This window comes from Hemiscyllium ocellatum, chromosome 18 (assembly GCF_020745735.1).
Source record: "Hemiscyllium ocellatum isolate sHemOce1 chromosome 18, sHemOce1.pat.X.cur, whole genome shotgun sequence".
NCBI lineage: Eukaryota > Metazoa > Chordata > Chondrichthyes > Orectolobiformes > Hemiscylliidae > Hemiscyllium > Hemiscyllium ocellatum.
The window spans coordinates 19,323,341-19,339,819 of record NC_083418.1 but is presented as its reverse complement, the minus strand read 5'-3'; the positions used below and the strand labels follow the sequence as shown (position 1 = coordinate 19,339,819).

General features: G+C 38.8%; 1 protein-coding gene across 1 annotated transcript in view; it reads left to right on the top strand.

Moving 5' to 3' along the window:
* cat (catalase) overlaps positions 1–16,479 on the top strand; it is a 46,422-nt gene that overhangs the window by 15,209 nt on the left and 14,734 nt on the right. Inside the window, exons 4-8 of the mRNA XM_060838737.1 lie at positions 1,901–2,031; positions 5,577–5,681; positions 8,255–8,380; positions 8,868–9,059; positions 14,057–14,209. Of these exons, the coding sequence (XP_060694720.1) occupies positions 1,901–2,031; positions 5,577–5,681; positions 8,255–8,380; positions 8,868–9,059; positions 14,057–14,209 (707 nt within the window). The remainder of the gene's footprint in view (positions 1–1,900; positions 2,032–5,576; positions 5,682–8,254; positions 8,381–8,867; positions 9,060–14,056; positions 14,210–16,479) is intronic.

Below are 16,479 nucleotides of genomic sequence, written 5' to 3'. Positions count from 1 at the left end.
TTGTAGATCAGCTGTAGAGAGTGGAACTCAAGCAGCTCTTCAACATCCTCAGTTTTCACTTCTTCAAACCTAACCTGCTTTGATATTTGGAAGCACCTCTTTAAAGCTGCTGCGAAACTGCATGCAGCAGTCCTTACTGATATCATCCCAGGCCTCTACAATAATGTCAATAGCATTCTTGCTGTTTAAGCTCTTCAAAAATTGAAGAACTCTGTCCTCCTGATCCCCATCAGTAGCTGCAATCAGCCTCTTGAATGTGCATCTTAAATAATCTTTAAAAACTGATATTGCACCCTAGTGAATGGGCTGAATGAGAGAGAGGTTGTGTTTGGAGGTAGCAGTAGTGCTATCGTGGCAGAATGGCTTGGTGCATTATCCTGGATAAGGAGAGCCTTAAAGTCCACATTTTTTTTTGTTTGCAGTACTATTTAAAAGCACCTTCCAGAACATCATCAATAAGCTCAGAAAAAAATTGCCCTGTCAGTCAACCTGTTTTGCTTGACCTGAAGTGGATGCCTGGAGTAGACTTAGGGTAACCTTTCAAGGCTTGGAGGTTGGCCTCATTCCTGAAGAAGGGCTTATGCCCGAAACGTCTATTCTCCTGCTCCTCGGATGCTGCCTGGTCTGCTGTGTTTTTCTAGCATCCCATTTTTCAACTCTAGTCTCCAGCATCTGCAGTCCTCCCTTTCTCCTTGGAGGTTGGCAGACTGGTACACCACCATAGGCTTAAGTTTTAAGTCTCCACTAACATTGGCAACTAGCAGCAAAGTCAGAGAGAATCCTTTGCCATCTCAAAGCCTGGAGCATGTGCTTCATTGTTAGAAATGTAGATTCTTGCTGGCATTTTGCTTCTGGTATAAAGCTGTCACATCCAAATTGAAGGTTTGACCTAAGGTATAGCCGCCTTCATCAATTTTGTTTTAAATGGGAGGAAATACACCAGCGCAAGCTTCTCATCTGCATAGGTAGATTCACCACTTTGTTATAGAATGCATAGTATTTCCTAAAGCCAGGCATATCTGCAGGATTTTGAGTACTGTTCTTTAGATTTTCATAAATAGATATTATGTTGAGAGAAATTGTCCCAAGTTGCTTTTTTTGTTAGATCTTCTATGCAAACACTTAGCCTCTCCATCTCCTCAAGTTTCTTTGGCTGTGACCTCTTAGATTTGCTGGCACTCAGACTTGTTCCAGCTGTACAACTTGCTTTAATCTTTTCATATTTGCCTCGCTTGGTGGGTGAGGTAGACTCCCTTATTCCTGTTAAGTGAGCTGTATCACGTTGTCTCTATGCCCAAAATGCTTTATAGCGTCTAGCTTCTCTTCCAGTGTCATAGTCTTTCTTTAGCATTCACCACCTGCAATTTTATCACCAAGATGCTGTGTGCTAATGTTCTTGACACTATGCCCCTCCATGTTTTGCAAAAAAAATCTGATTAGATTGTGTGATATGTAGGTACAAGAACAAACTAGAGGCAAATGGTATATTTAAGAGTAATGCAGTCCTGCAGGAATTATACAAGAATATTCTTGTCTTTGAGGGAGAGCAATGAGTATTCATTAGTAGTTTAATTGTTGAGATGAAGCTGCTCAGTGTGTAGTACTGTACCCCTCTCATGCTCTACGAGAGCCGATGTCGGCGCATGCCCAAAATAGCACAGAGACCTTGGTGCTGACAGTGGCGCATGCATGGAATGAAGTGTGTGAAATGATCGCTGCTGGAATCGTGCTATTGTGAACGGAGGGAAGCATTCTCAAGTGCCATTCCCTAATTATTCAGCAACATTATAACTAAATTGTGCTACCAAAATATGCTTTTTGAGAAGTATCTGTATATCCAAAGATTCTGTTATTGTAACATTCAATCACTGGATTGATTGATCTGTCTGTCTATCTATAGGTGGTGAATCAGGTTCTGCAGACACCGTCCGTGACCCTCGAGGATTTGCTTGTAAGTTTTACACTGAGGATGGAAATTGGGATCTAACTGGTAACAACACCCCCATCTTCTTCATCCGGGACCCTCTCTTGGTTAGTGATTGCTGAAAATTGGCATTTAATGTCTGTGTTGACACTTTGAAAAACAAGTCCGTTGAATATTATGGAAAAATAATTCTTCTCATAATGCTTTGAATGCATTTCTCCAACTTTTCAAATAGAATATATCTTAGATAAAACTACTAAAATCTTTTGTATGAATCTGTAAATAGAATATTTTCTGTTAAAATGTTTTTCAAATGTCGAAATCAAGATGTTATTTTGCTTCCAGCAGTATCTTGCTAAGAAATTCATTACTGAAACACATGATATGGGAAATGTTTCCAGTGTGATAGTGATAGATAACTACAATAATCATTAGGAGATGCCCCAATTTTTCATGTGATTTTATTTCCCTCTTTTATCTGTGTGCTTTTATCATAATTGCTTAAGAACAACATCTATGGTACTGAAAATATAACTTTTATGTGAAGTCTCAATCTTTCAGATTGTTTGGATGTACATGAAGTTGGCGTGTTTTCACACAGTTTCCATGGCATTTAGCCATGGAGGGAGGCTGTTTCAGGAACTTGTTAATGTAATGAATGACTGACACATTTCATTCTGCATTAACTACAGAATCTGGGCTGTTCAGTGTACTTCAAGATATAGAGAGAATTTTTGAAGTTTCCTTTAAAATTGATGTGATATTAATTGGGCTGTACAGCACGATCAATATTTTTCAGAGAGCTGGAGATGCTATATGGTGTCTCCCTTTCAGCAGAAAATTTTCTTAAGCTCAACAGGGAGGGGAATATGTTGCACTGGGTGGTGCATTAAGATATATTGTTGAAAGTTAGAAAATCTCGATTTGAAAGTGAGCAAGTGGGAAAATAAGCTCTGCAAGCTGACGTCTCTTGCAGTGGTTGCCCGATTGAGTGAAATTTATCATTTACAGTATTTTGTTTACCTTTTGAGGGTAATTCTGATATGTATTTATAATGGCAGTTAGATAACTAAGGTCATTGCCTTGTAATTATATTCAAACTTAAGCAGCGATGCCACTAAGAAAAGGGTTTACTTGTATGGTTTCCATTACAAAATACATAATGGAAAAATGCACTTGTGGAAAGTAAAATTTATTAATCACTATTGCATTTATGGTTTGCCTCTCTGATTCTGCTTCTCTCTCCTCCTTCTCCTCCCCTCTCCTTTCTCTGTCGTATGTGACAATGTTGTCACTTTAAAAACCAAGGACAAAATGACCTTTTTTGAACAGAGGCCTTAAAGGCAAAGGTGACAGAGTCTAATTTAGCAATGAAAGGGGAGTGACCAGTTCTCCTAGTTCAGGTTTTTTTCTAGTTTGGTTTTAACTGTAGCAGGCACAAGATATGTGGATCTAGAAGAGTTGCAAGCTTACAATAAAGAATTCTTCAGTCTGTCTTCTGAAATCTCTCTTGGATGTTGTTCTCTCTCTCTCGCGCCCATAAGAATCTGTTTGAATTTACCTTTTTGCTATGGGATGGGTTTATGAGGGGTTACAGTATTGGAACAGTTAATTAGTTAAGTTGCTGTGTTGGGTTGGTTGTTATTTGGAATTCCGCTTTCTTTTGTTTATTTCAACTGTAGTCATAGAATCATTAGAGTCATAGAGGTGTACAGCATGGAAGCAGACCCTTTGGTCCAACTCATCCATGTTGACCAGATACCCCAACCCAATCTAGTCCCACCTGCCAGCACCCAGCCCATATCCCTCCAAACCCTTCCTATTCATATACCCATCCAAATGCCTTTTAAATGTTGTAATCGTACTAATGTCCACCACTTCCTGTGGCATCTCGTTCCATAAAGGTAACCACTCACTGTGTGACAAAGTTGCCCCTCCGATCTCATTTACATCTTTCCCTCTCACTCTAAGCCTATGTCTCCGAGTTATGAACTCCACCACCACAGGGATGTTTCAGAGTTTCTCACCATTTTACACAGAAACATTCTGCTTTTTCTGTTGTTCCTGCAAATCCACACAGCAAAGTAAATGGTTATGGTTGGATGTAGCAAACTCTTACGCTCAGTATCTTCATGTTGCAATGTAATAATATTCAGTCAGAAACCTGCCCTCCCTCATGGAGGAAACCTCCCTGGGATTGGAAGTGTGGACTGGGTAGGAAAAGGGGATTTGAATCTGTCACTGAGCTATTTTGGAAATCTATGTTGCACATGGACATTTCTCCACATTATATTCCATCTGCCAATGACTTGCCCACTTGTTGAAGCTGGCCATATCGGGTCACAGCCTCTTTGGTCGTCCCCACAGTATTTTTGTCCCACCCAACGTGGGTCTTGTCAGTCACCCTGGAGACATTCCATAGAAACATTGAAGATAGGACCAGGGGTAGGCCATTCGGTCTCTCAAACATGCTCTGTCGTTCAATATGATCAAGACTGATCTTTTGAGCTAAGTTCACTCCTCCCATCCTCTTCCTCCCCCCCCCCCCCCCCCCACACACACACACACCCACACACCCCCACCCCAGGTCACCTTGGTTCATTTAGACACCAGAACCAAGCAGAGATTGAGAGAGAGAAGTTGTATATAGGAGAAAGTGAGAGAGATAATGAGATTCTTGGAGTTGGCAAGGCAATATGAGAGTGAGATTGTATGAGAAGAAGAGATACTTATCCAGGGTGTTTAAATAAATTCTGTTTTGCTAAAGAATGATTTGACTGGCTGCATCATATCTGGAACACCCACTTCACGTCTGCCTTTAAAATAAGAAAAAGCTAGAGTCTAGGCTACCTCCTTAAAATATTTTGAGGGGTTCTGGCCTAGTTCATAACTTGTATGTGTCCTTGTCTTTCATGGCTGTCTTCAATCTTAACTTTTTCTTATGACAATTGTCAAAATATGGAGAAAAATGCATTTATATTCCTGCCTGACGAGTGTGAACATTATCTCTCTTGCACTCTCTAAAATACACAGGACTCAAAATGAAGAGTTGAAAAGGTATGCAATTTTTTTTTCTCAGAACATATCATTTGACTTTGAAGCTTTTGGAATTAGCCTTTCCTTGGAGCAGATTTGGTGGAAATTAATAGTTTATATTGTGAGACAGCTGCTTGAACATTTTTTTGTACCCTGAAAAGTGAGTTTGATGTGTAATTCACTGACAAACTGATATATCTGTAGAAAAATACATTAACTCGAGCCCAGATTTCTGGGATAGGCAAAGGTCTTCAGATAGACATATCTGGAAAAGGATAGTCTAAATAATAGATATATTTCACTATAACAATTAAATGTGTAACTTTTGTTTTGTTACGTTATTTTAAATTAACAAAATCTTTTACTGGGTAAAAGATGCCAGATGAAAAGCAATTCCAGAAAACCATTTTTGAAGGAATACTGGGAGCCTGTTGGCTGAACTATGGAATCAGAATGGCTAACTTGGGTTCCATTATAAATGTGAACATAATAGTAACAAATCCAAAAAATTAAATCTGAAATTTTGTTTTTTATGATTTTCTGTTTGATAAAATGGCTGCGTGTTCAAAGTGATTCATATGTTCATATTCCTCTTTCTCTCGCTTTCTATTTTCAGTTTCCTTCATTTATCCACACCCAGAAGAGGAACCCCCAAACCCACCTCAAGGATGCGGACATGACCTGGGATTTTTTTTCACTTCGTCCAGAGACACTTCACCAGGTGAGAATTTGGGCAGTCCTTGAAACATAGTGAGCTGTTGGATGGTAGGAATTATTGTGTACAGGTAGAACTACAGGTAGTTCTCCTCTAAAGCGTTCCTGTGCATCATTATTATAGAAAATCACAATGGGAAAAACAGGGTTGGTGTGAGGCGCCAAAAATATCAGCAAAAATCAAAACAAAATAATAACCAAACACACATGGAAGCATTGTCTAAGTAAATATTTAAATCATATTTTAATGTAATAATACAGTATTTTTAACACTTTGACACTAAAATCACAGAATACTGCACTGTACCTTTCACGGAGCTCTTCACCAGAAAGCTCGCAAGCTGACTGACCACCTCCAGATTCTCTCCCAGTTTCAAATAAGGTTCCTTCCAAACATAGACTACAATTCACAGTTCCAAGTTAAGTTTCAAGGCTTGCAGAGCTAATTGCATTTCTGCTTCAGCTGAACAGACTGAATTTGCATTTTGCAGACAGGATCACTAGGCTGTCTTTTGCTGTTCGGGTAAGTGCCAGAAATGGATTTGCATAACAGCAAACAGGAGTTATCTCTCTTTCTAAAATAAAATGGTCCACAATTCTCTAATCGCTTGATAGCCAAATTGCGTTTAATACGCGCATTAGAGGAGAACTACCTGGATGGAATCAGCACAGTGAGGGCACTTAAATTGCTTTTGTTAATTTGTCTAGAAGTTAATATTTCCTGAGCAAAGCATGTTCCTTTCCGTTTTATATAAATCCATGCTTATTTTGATGGTCTGTATGTGGTTTACTTTGCTTTCCCTCTGAAAGTAGCTTAATAAGTTTTTGAAGTTTCCTGTTTGCTTCCCTTTTTTTTGTTTTGCTTTAAATGTTCAGAAGCATTAGGGAATGAGAGATCATGTCATAAGTAAGCTACAAGAGCTGAAAAATGTTTTGAAATTACACTATTTCAAAATGTTGGCAACTTGGGACTAAATCAGTTTGGGATATTCGGTCAGCGCAAAGAAGTTGGACTGAAGGGTCTGTTTCAGTGCTGTATAGCTCATGACTGTCATACTTTAAATTTGTTTATAAAACGTAAAATCGTGGAAATCTGAAATAAAATTACAAAGTTTATTAATACTCAGCAAATCTGACAGCAGCAATGGGAAGTGAAACTGGCAATGCTTGAGGTCTGTGACTTGGCATAAGAAGCAGAAATGTAATGGTTTTGACCAAATGAAAGGACAGAAGGGTGGGAAAATGGAGGGATGAAAGAACAAACTGGAAGGTCTGTGCTAAACTAACGGAGCGACTGACAAATGCTGTCATGGTGCCAAAGAGATGGTACTAGGACAAAAAAAGCAATAACTAAAGGTGTGAGTGGAAGCTTTCTGAAAGCAAATAAGCAGGACATACTAGCAAAGAGAAAGGAAAACAAGATAATGAAGAGATTACAATTTGAAATTAATGAACTCCAATGAGTTTGGAAAGCTGTAAAATGCTGAATTGAAAGAAGAGGTAACATTGCTCAACCTTGCATTGAACTTATTTGAAATACTGGAATTAAAATGAAAAATTCTCAAAGCACTGAGAATCTTTGAAGTAGCTTTGTATGTTGGAAAGCTAGTAAAAAGTGGAATGCTGGGATCATGGGGTGGGGAATCTCTTTCCTGCTTTCTTCTCCAACACGAGTGTAGTTTAGTTCCGGTTAACTTAAGGCTGAGGGGCTGAGTCCAAGTCAACTTCTCTGACAGAAAAGTTGTAATCATAAGCTCGACAGCACCGAAAGCGATTCTTCAGCCCTTCAAGTCTGTAGTCAAAAACAACCACTTAACTGTGCTATTTACTTGCACTTGACTCATAGCCCTGGCATCGCAAGTACACATCTAAATACTTAACTGTTATGAGGGCTTCTGTGTCTGCCACCTTTAGTGCCAGTGAGTTCAAAATTCCCACCGTCCTCTTTGGGGGAGGGGGGAGTGGATTCTCACATCTCTTCTTTAATCCCTGTCCCTTACCTTAACTCTTACTCAGGAGGTGTAGATTTTATTCCTGTCTGTCATCCTAGTAACTTTATACACCAAAAACATGTTCCCCCTCGATCTCTTCTGCTCCAAGGAAAACAGCACCAATCTATACAATCACTCTTCATAACTAAACCTCCCCAGGCTAGGCAACATCCGGTAATCTTCTCCACACACACACTCCAGCGCAAACACATCCTTCCTTTGAATTCCAGAACTGCACATATGGTATGTAGAAAGTGAGAATTAGCAGCTCCAATGTGTTAAATCCTATTCAGTCATTGCACTTAACTCTTGGTTTTCAGAACTGGCATTTTGACTTTGTTCAGGTTTGTCTTTGCTGCTATCTTTGTCATATCAGCTGGATTCTGAGCAGTCTGTTTTCTGGCATTCTGCTGATGAATTATTCAATGTGGTGCTTTTCAATGTTTTTACTTAATCTCCTTCTCAGTCGGTGTCCTGATTGCACCTTGCCAATTATTAGGATGGAAAGGAGACCCATAGTTGAGTCTCTGCTCAATCTGCTATGATGTGCATAGGATATATTTTTAGATGCAGTATTTCACTATCCTAGGTTAGCTTCCTGTATAGCGATCGTGGAATTCCTGATGGATATCGTCATATGAATGGGTATGGGTCGCATACTTTCAAGCTGGTAAATGATAAAAAGGAGGCCGTGTATTGCAAATTCCATTTAAAGGTACAGTAAAACTTACTGATTTGTGGTTATAACTTTGGGTGACAGGTTAGGGTGCAGACTTGCATAACTCGAATCACAAAAAAATAGAAATACTGTAATTTCTAATGACATACATAATGCAGCTGTGCTAATTTCTCAATGATTAAATACTACATAAACTATAGATTTTCCATACCATTACATCTGTAGCATGTTTGTTTAGTTTGGGCGAAGGGTAATGAAGGAGTAGTTTTATTTATCTGGGGATAATTAGATTAAGATTACTCTTTGGAAATTACTTCAGATCAGTACAGCTGGCAAAGAAATGGGGACTGACTGAGCTAAAACTACATAATCATTCCTGTTGCTAAGTAGTTAGTTTTAGTTTGCATATCTAAATCATGACAGTTACTGCGTTTAATGGATATGAAAGCAAACAAAATATGACTTCCCAATGTGCATGTCGTTGAATTGATAGGATTTTAAAAAAAGTAATGACTTTTCACAGACAAATCAAGGCATCAAAAATCTTACTGTTGAGGAGGCTCGCCAGCTGACGACTGATGACCCTGACTATTCCATTCGTGATCTCTACAATTCTATTGCAACTGGAAATTATCCGTCCTGGAGTTTCTACATTCAAGTAATGACTTTTCAGGAAGCACAAGTATATCGATGGAACCCCTTTGATCTCACTAAGGTCAGCTAATGAGATTTGCAAATCATAGCTTACTTAGAGAATATTTCTTAAGCAAGGCTCTCAAGGCTGTGGGTTTTATTCAACCAATTGGAGTGTGATCAGTGCCGAATAAATTCCCCAAACTAAATTTTAGGCTCAGCTGCCAGGCCACTCAGCCACTGCTCCCCCCAGTCAGGATGAAACCATTGTGAATTTCTGAAATTACAGCACCATTTTAAACCATTGGAGCAAAGAAGGAGAGGTCACTTGATAGAGGTGTACAAGGTGATGAGAGGCAGAGGGAGATTTTGTGGCCTGAGATTTTTTCCCAGGGTGGTAATGGCTATCCCAAGGGGGCATAATTTTAAGGTGATTGGTGCAAGGTTTAGGGGAGATGTCAGAGGTAGGTTCTTTAGAGTGGTGGACTGCACTGCCAGCAGCAGTAGTAGAGTCAGACACATTAGGGACATTTAAGTGATTCTTGGATAGGCCCATGAAAGATAGTACAATGAAGGGTATGTAGGTTAGTCTGATCTTATAACTGGATAAAAGGTTGACACACCAAGGACCGAAGGGCTGTACTGTACTGTTCTAAATTGTAAACTTGTAGCAAGTTCCTTAATCCTGCAATTCCTTTTTCAATATATAACTAAAAGAAAGTATAATTGAGTCAGACTTTGTCAGCCAAAGGTTATATGGTTGGTAATTCTTTCTTGTTGAATATTGATCAACTCTAAGTGGTGTACGTTCTATTAGAACTTGATCTTGCAGCATGCTGCTTTTTCTAAAAAAAAGACTTATTTTGACCTATTCCTGAAAATCCTCATTTAATGAAGATCCAATGATGGTATGAAAGAGCTAGGATGATCTAGGTTAAAAAATCACACAACACCAAGTTATAGTACAACACATTTATTTGGAAGCAGTAGTTTTCAGAGTGCTGCTCCTTCATCAGGTGGTTATGGAGTATAAGATCGTAAGACACAGAATTTATAGCAAAAAGTTTACAGTGTGATGCAACTGAAATTATATATTGAAAAAGACCTGGATTGTTTAAGAGTCTCATCTTTTAGAATGACCATGTTGGTTTCAGCTATTTCATGTGTAAATCTCAGAACTTTGTTTTAAAGTTACATTCTCAAGTGAACTTTAACAATAGATGCCATGTCAGCTCAGATAATGCATTGAAGGTGTGAGGTGCCTTGTGTGAGGCTGTCTCTGGCCCAATGTTCAGATTGATTCTGTTCCTAAAAAAGGGATTTAGAGTCTTACATGGATTCATGCAGTTTTTGCGGGAAGGGGAAAGAGTGAGACAGAGAGCGAGCGCAAGAGAGAGAATTCGCAAGACAGAATGTGCAAGAAACATGGCACCTATTGTTAAAGTTCATTTGAGAATGTAACTTAAAGGTCTAGGATTTATACATGAAAGAACTGAAACCAACATGGTTTCTAAAAGATGAGAGACTTAACAAACAATCCAAGTCTTTTTCAATATATTTCAGTTGCATCACCGCAGTATACTTTTGCTATAAATTCTGTGTCTTATGGTCCACAACCGCCTGATGAAGGAGCAGTGCTTCGAAAGCTAGTATTTCCAATAAACCCTGTTGGACTAGAACCTGGTGTGGGATTTTTAACTTTATACACCCCAGTCCAACACTGCCACCTTCAGATCATGGAATGATCTAACTTGATCAGTCTATTGAGCAATAGATTGTTAGAGTTTGCTGTCTGTGTCTCTTTTTTTTGCAAACAAGTGGTTTCTCTTATTCCTTTATTTTTAATGATTGAGAACAGTTCCACATTTGTGAAAACTAATAGAATAAATAAGAATGTGTTTGCCATTAAATATGCTAAAGATGCAGGATGCTGCTGGATAGCTCATTATAATGCTTTTTTCACTGCTCCAACAGAGAACAGAACTAATGTTGAAATATGTACCTAAATGATAAATATCTTGAGTAATTACTTTAAGCTTTGTCGAAGCTTAAAGCGTTAAACTTTAAGCATTGTGCTCAATCTTATACTCCATGTTGTAGAAACTATATTGAATTATTGGAGAGTCTCCAAGACTAACCCTGAGGCTGTTTTTTATTTTAAAAAACTTTGCAATAGCTGCATTTATGAGAAAAACTTATGAAGTTGAGGAGAAGGGTAAGGGAGCATGGTAGAGACCATGAAGTAGGATTTTGATTCAGGAAAGTTCTGAGTGTTGAATCTGAGGGATTCATTTAATGTTAAGGATGTGAAGATTTCCAAACATCGACTGGGACTGCCATAATTTTAAAAGTTTGGAGAGGATTTTGTGTGTATAAGAACATTTTCTGATTCAGTATGTTGATGTACCTGCAAGAAAAGATGCAAAACTTGACATACACTTGGGAAATATGGTAGGGTAGGTGACCGAGATGTCAGTGGGGGAAGTACTCTTGTGCCAGTGACTATAATTCTAAGTTTTAAAATATTGATGGAAAAGGATAGAATGGCTGTAAAAGTTCGAGTTCTAAATCGGAGGAAGGCTAATTAGGTATTAGGCAAGAACTTTCTAAAGTTGATTGGGGGCAGATGTTCGCAGGTAAAAGGATGGCTGGAAAATGGGAAATCTTCACTAGCAGGAGCATACGATCTCTGGACACTCCATCTCATTTTTGAAAAGCAAGGCTAGTAGGTGTAGGAAATGCTGGATGACTAGAGAAATCGAAGTTTTGGTCAAGAAGAAGAAAGCATATGTCAAGTATAGACAACAGAGGTCGAGTGAATCTCTAGAAGAGCATAAAGACAGTTGAAGTATACATGAAAGGGAAATCAGGAAGGCAAAAAAGGAACACGAGAGCTTTGGCAAATACAGCTAAGGAAAATCCAAAGGTATTCTTCAGCTAATATTAAAGACAAAAGGGTAACTAGAGAATAGGGCCCCTAAAGATCAGCAAGGCCATCCATTTTTGGAGATAATAAATGACTTTAGTGTTTACTGTGGGGAAGGATATGGAAGATAAATGATATGAAGAAATAAATGATGACATCTTGAAAAGTGTCCATATTACACAGGAGGTGGTGTTGGATGTCTTAAAACACAGAAAGCTAGATAAATCCCCAGGATATGATCAGGTGTATCCTATAATTCTGGGAAGCTAGGGAAGAGATTGCTGGGACTCTTGTTCAGGTATTTGTACAATTTGATAACCATAGGTGAGTGGTGGGAGACTGGGGGTTGGCTAACCTGGTGCCACTATTTAAGAAAAGTGGTAAGGAAAAGTCAGTGAACAATTGACTTGAAAGCCTGACATTGATGATAGGCAAGTTTTTGGAAGAAATCCTGAGGGGCAGGATTTATGTGCATTTGGAAAGGTAAGGGCGGATTAGGGATAGTCAGCATGGCTTTGAGCATGGGAAATAATGTCTCACTAACTTGATTGAGGTTTTTTTTTGAAGTAGTAATAAAGAGGATTGATAAAGGCAGAGTGATGGATGCAATCTTTACAGACTTCAGTAAGACCTTTGACCAGATTCCTTGTGGTAGACTAGTTAGCAAAGTTAAGTGACCGGAATAGATGGAGAACTAGCTATTTTGGATACAGAACAGACTCGAAGGTGGTGAAGGAGGGCTACTTTTCAGACTGGAGGCCTATGACCAGCGGTGTGGCGCAATGATTGGTGCTGAGTCCACTGCTTTTTGTCATTTATATAAACTATTTGAATGTGAACAAAGGAGGTATGGTTAGTAAATTTGCAGATGATACTAAAATTGGAGATGTAATGGACAGCGAAGATCTCGATCAGATGGGCTGTGGAGTGGCAGATGAAGTTTAATTTAGATAAATGTAATGTGCTGCATTTTGGAAAGACAAACCAGGGCAAGATTCATACACTTAGTGGAAAGCTACTGGGGAGTTTTACTGAACAAAGCGACCTTGGAGTGCCAGTTCATAGCTCCTTGGAAGTGGAATTGCAGGTCGATAGAATAGTGAAGATGATGTTTGGTATGCTTGCCTTTATGGAGTATAGAAGTTGGGAGGTCACATTGCAGCTATACAGAACATTGGTTAGGCCACTGTTGGAATATTGTGTGTAGTTCTGGTCTCCCTGCTATAGGGATGATGTGAAACTTGAAGGAGTTCAAAAGGATGTTGCCAGGGTTGGGGAGCCTGAATTAACGGGCTATTTTCCTTAGAGGGTCAGAGACTGAAGGGTGACCTTACAGGTTAGCATAATCATGAGGGATATGGATAGGGTAAATAGAAAGGATCCTTTCCTTGGGTTGTGGATGACCAAGACTAGAGGGTATAGATTTGAGTTGAGCAGGGAAAGATTTAAAAGGCATCTAAAGGCAACGTTTTCAAGCAAAGGATGGTGCATGTATAGAATGAGCTGCCAGAGGAAGTGGTGGAGGTGGGTACATTTGTAACATTTTAAAAGGCATGTGGATGGGTGTATGAATAGAAACGGTTTAGAGGGATATGGGCTAAATTCTGGCAATTTGGACTAGATTTATTCAGGATTTCTGGTCAACATGGACAAATTGGACCAACTAATTTGTTTCTGTGCTGTATATTTATCAGAGTAGAGTATGTGGTGCAGGAAAAACACAGCAGATCGGGCAGCATCCAAGGAGCAGGAGAATCAATGTTTTGGGCATAAGCTCTTCGTCAGGAATGGCTTATGCTTGAAATATCAATTCTGCTGTTCCTTGGATGCTGCCTGACTTGCTATGCTTTTCCAGCACCACATTCTCGACTCTGATCTCTAGAATCTGTAGTCCTCACTTTCTCCTCCCTCTATCTCTGACTCAATAGTTAAGCAACTTTTTTTTTAGCAAAAGCACAGTGGATTTTATAAACCAGCAACCTAGAATGGTGGACATTCAGTTTCCTTTAGGCAAAAGGGTGCAGTGCTTCTGGTTTCTTAATCTAAAAGAACCTGATGAGAGGTTTGAATGTTTGGCAAGATGAATAGTTGTCTTCTATGCAAAAAAAAGTATTTCTTTTTAATTGCAAATAGATTTCTGTTTTATTTTCCAGGTTTGGCCTCACAAGGAATTTCCACTAATCCCTGTGGGGCAGTTGGTCCTCAACAAGAACCCAGTCAATTATTTTACAGATGTGGAACAGATTGCTTTTGATCCCAACAACATGCCACCAGGCATTGAACCTAGTCCTGATAAGATGCTGCAGGTATGATTTAAATATGTGGGCTTATTAAAACATTAATTATGGAGGGTTTGAAACTCCCATTTAATTTTGTCGTCTTTCCTGGTCCAGAGATTTTTCTTTTTTGTTGTCTTGACATGCTACTACACTGCAGTTCCATTACTCTGAACCTGACTATTCGAAGCAAGTGAGAGCATCCTAGGTTGGGTTGTGGGTGCAGTGAAAATCTGCCACAGTTATGTAGTGATGTTCCTGGTCTAGAAACCCAGAGCTCAGATCACTGACAACACGATGTCTGCAAAGAAACTACAAATAAAAATTACTGGGTTGTGTGGTTAATCATAAGGTCCTGATTTCCTTAATCTGGGACTGGGTCCAAAATAATGTGGTTAACTCTTAATGATTTCAGGATAATGACGGATGAGCAAGAAATGCTGTCTTGCAAATGTTACCAACTTAAATTTTTTTTTGTAGTTTTCTAGTCCTTGTGTACTATTCTGAGAGGTATGCTGTAGAAAAATGTACTTCATAATTGTGTTTACTGAGTCACCCTTGAGTTGAATGTACATGCAAGTATATTTGTTTGTCTCTTTCTCCCTCATACTACTTTGTCATATTTCTGTATTGGATATAATTTAAGGAGAAAAAGAATTTAATTATTCAGCAGACCAATTCCCTCGACCCTCAGGGAATAAGTTGCTAAGTACAATGTTAGGCTGGGCTGCACAGATTCTAGGAAAGACCAGTGAATGAAATCATTCAGCATAGATTGAATTAGTGAATGAAAATGCACCTGTTGTACATTTATTCTCCTCTGTCTATGTAACTGTCCACTAAGTGAGTAAGTCTAATGGTGTTACCATTGGAATCAAGCATTCAATACATTCATAAACTTCTCTTTTTCACAAGCTCTGACTATGCCATGTATTCATTTTGAAGTAGTGCTGTGCCATATTTCTTCAATCTTTATCAATATCCTTTCTCTATATTGTTAAGCTTTTGTTTCTGTTCGAAATCTAACTGTTTTTAGCTAGGTAAATATTAATTGTTTCTGGAGCCAAATGTTAGTGAATTTCATATGCTGACTATGTATAATCCTCCTGTTTTTGCAAGGCAGAATAGCCTTGCAATATAGTTTAGTTGCTAATCAAACTTGTCAAACCATAATTGGATCAGCTTAGAGTAGCAGTAATGTAGCAGCTTTAGAGGTAATTAGGCTTATTCTGATCCTCGGTTAATAAAACATAATGCATGCATCATTTGCAAAGTCTTGCACAAGTAATATTCTTGGACTCCATGGAAAATATAACTTGTAGGGAAACCTCTTCCTAATTTAAAAAAAAACAAACAAGAGTCGACAAAATACCTTCAAAGTATAACTTGGGTGCTGTCAAATAATTGAAATCAAAAGGTATGTCTAATTTGGAAAAAAAAGTTAAATAATCCCAAAAGTTATCTGCATTTGAATTGATTGGCTTTATTGATTTGTCACTGACACCAGATACTGATTTAGCAATAGTTGTCAGAATGAGCTAGAATATTTTTCTGTGAAAGAAGCTGCCTTTTTTTTAAACCCCTGTATGTAATTCTCCAAGTGACCTGCTTTCGGATCTCCAGTCTTTCTTCGGGACTGTTTCAGCATTGTACCTCTCTGGTACACCATCTCCATAATTTTAATATTTTGAGAGGTTTGGCTAGGACATCAAGTTTAAGGTGAATCTTCGAGTTTATACTGCTCTGACCTCTGGATACAATTAAATTATCTAGTTGCTTTGTTTAAGGTCAGTCAATACTGACATTAAATGCTGGGTTTACTATTACTCCAATCGCTTCCTACTTCTCATTCAGCTATTTCTGAGCCAGAGGCTTGCTGTTGATTGATGCTCATTTCTGTTAGTTTCTGAATTGTGCATTTTGTGCTAAACCTGTGAAGACCTTCAGCATTAACGTTGGCACAATTACACATTTTTATAACATTGCCCCAGTTGTTTTGGCCAATCTGCTGTAAAACAGCAGAAGATGCTGTCTTTTCCTTTCCCTTCCAGGTGCATTGGGAGAGACCATCAGACTACGCAGAGGGTAGTATGTGTATGGAATGAGCTGCCAGCGGAAGAGGTGGAGGCTGGTACAATTACAGCATTTGAAAGGCATCTGGATGGGTATATGAGCAGAACATTTTAGAGGGGTATGGGCCAAATGTTGACACCTGGGACTAGTTGAATTTGGGATATCTGATCAGCATGGACGAGTTGGACCAAAGGGTCTGTTTTCATGCTGTACATCTCTGACTCTAT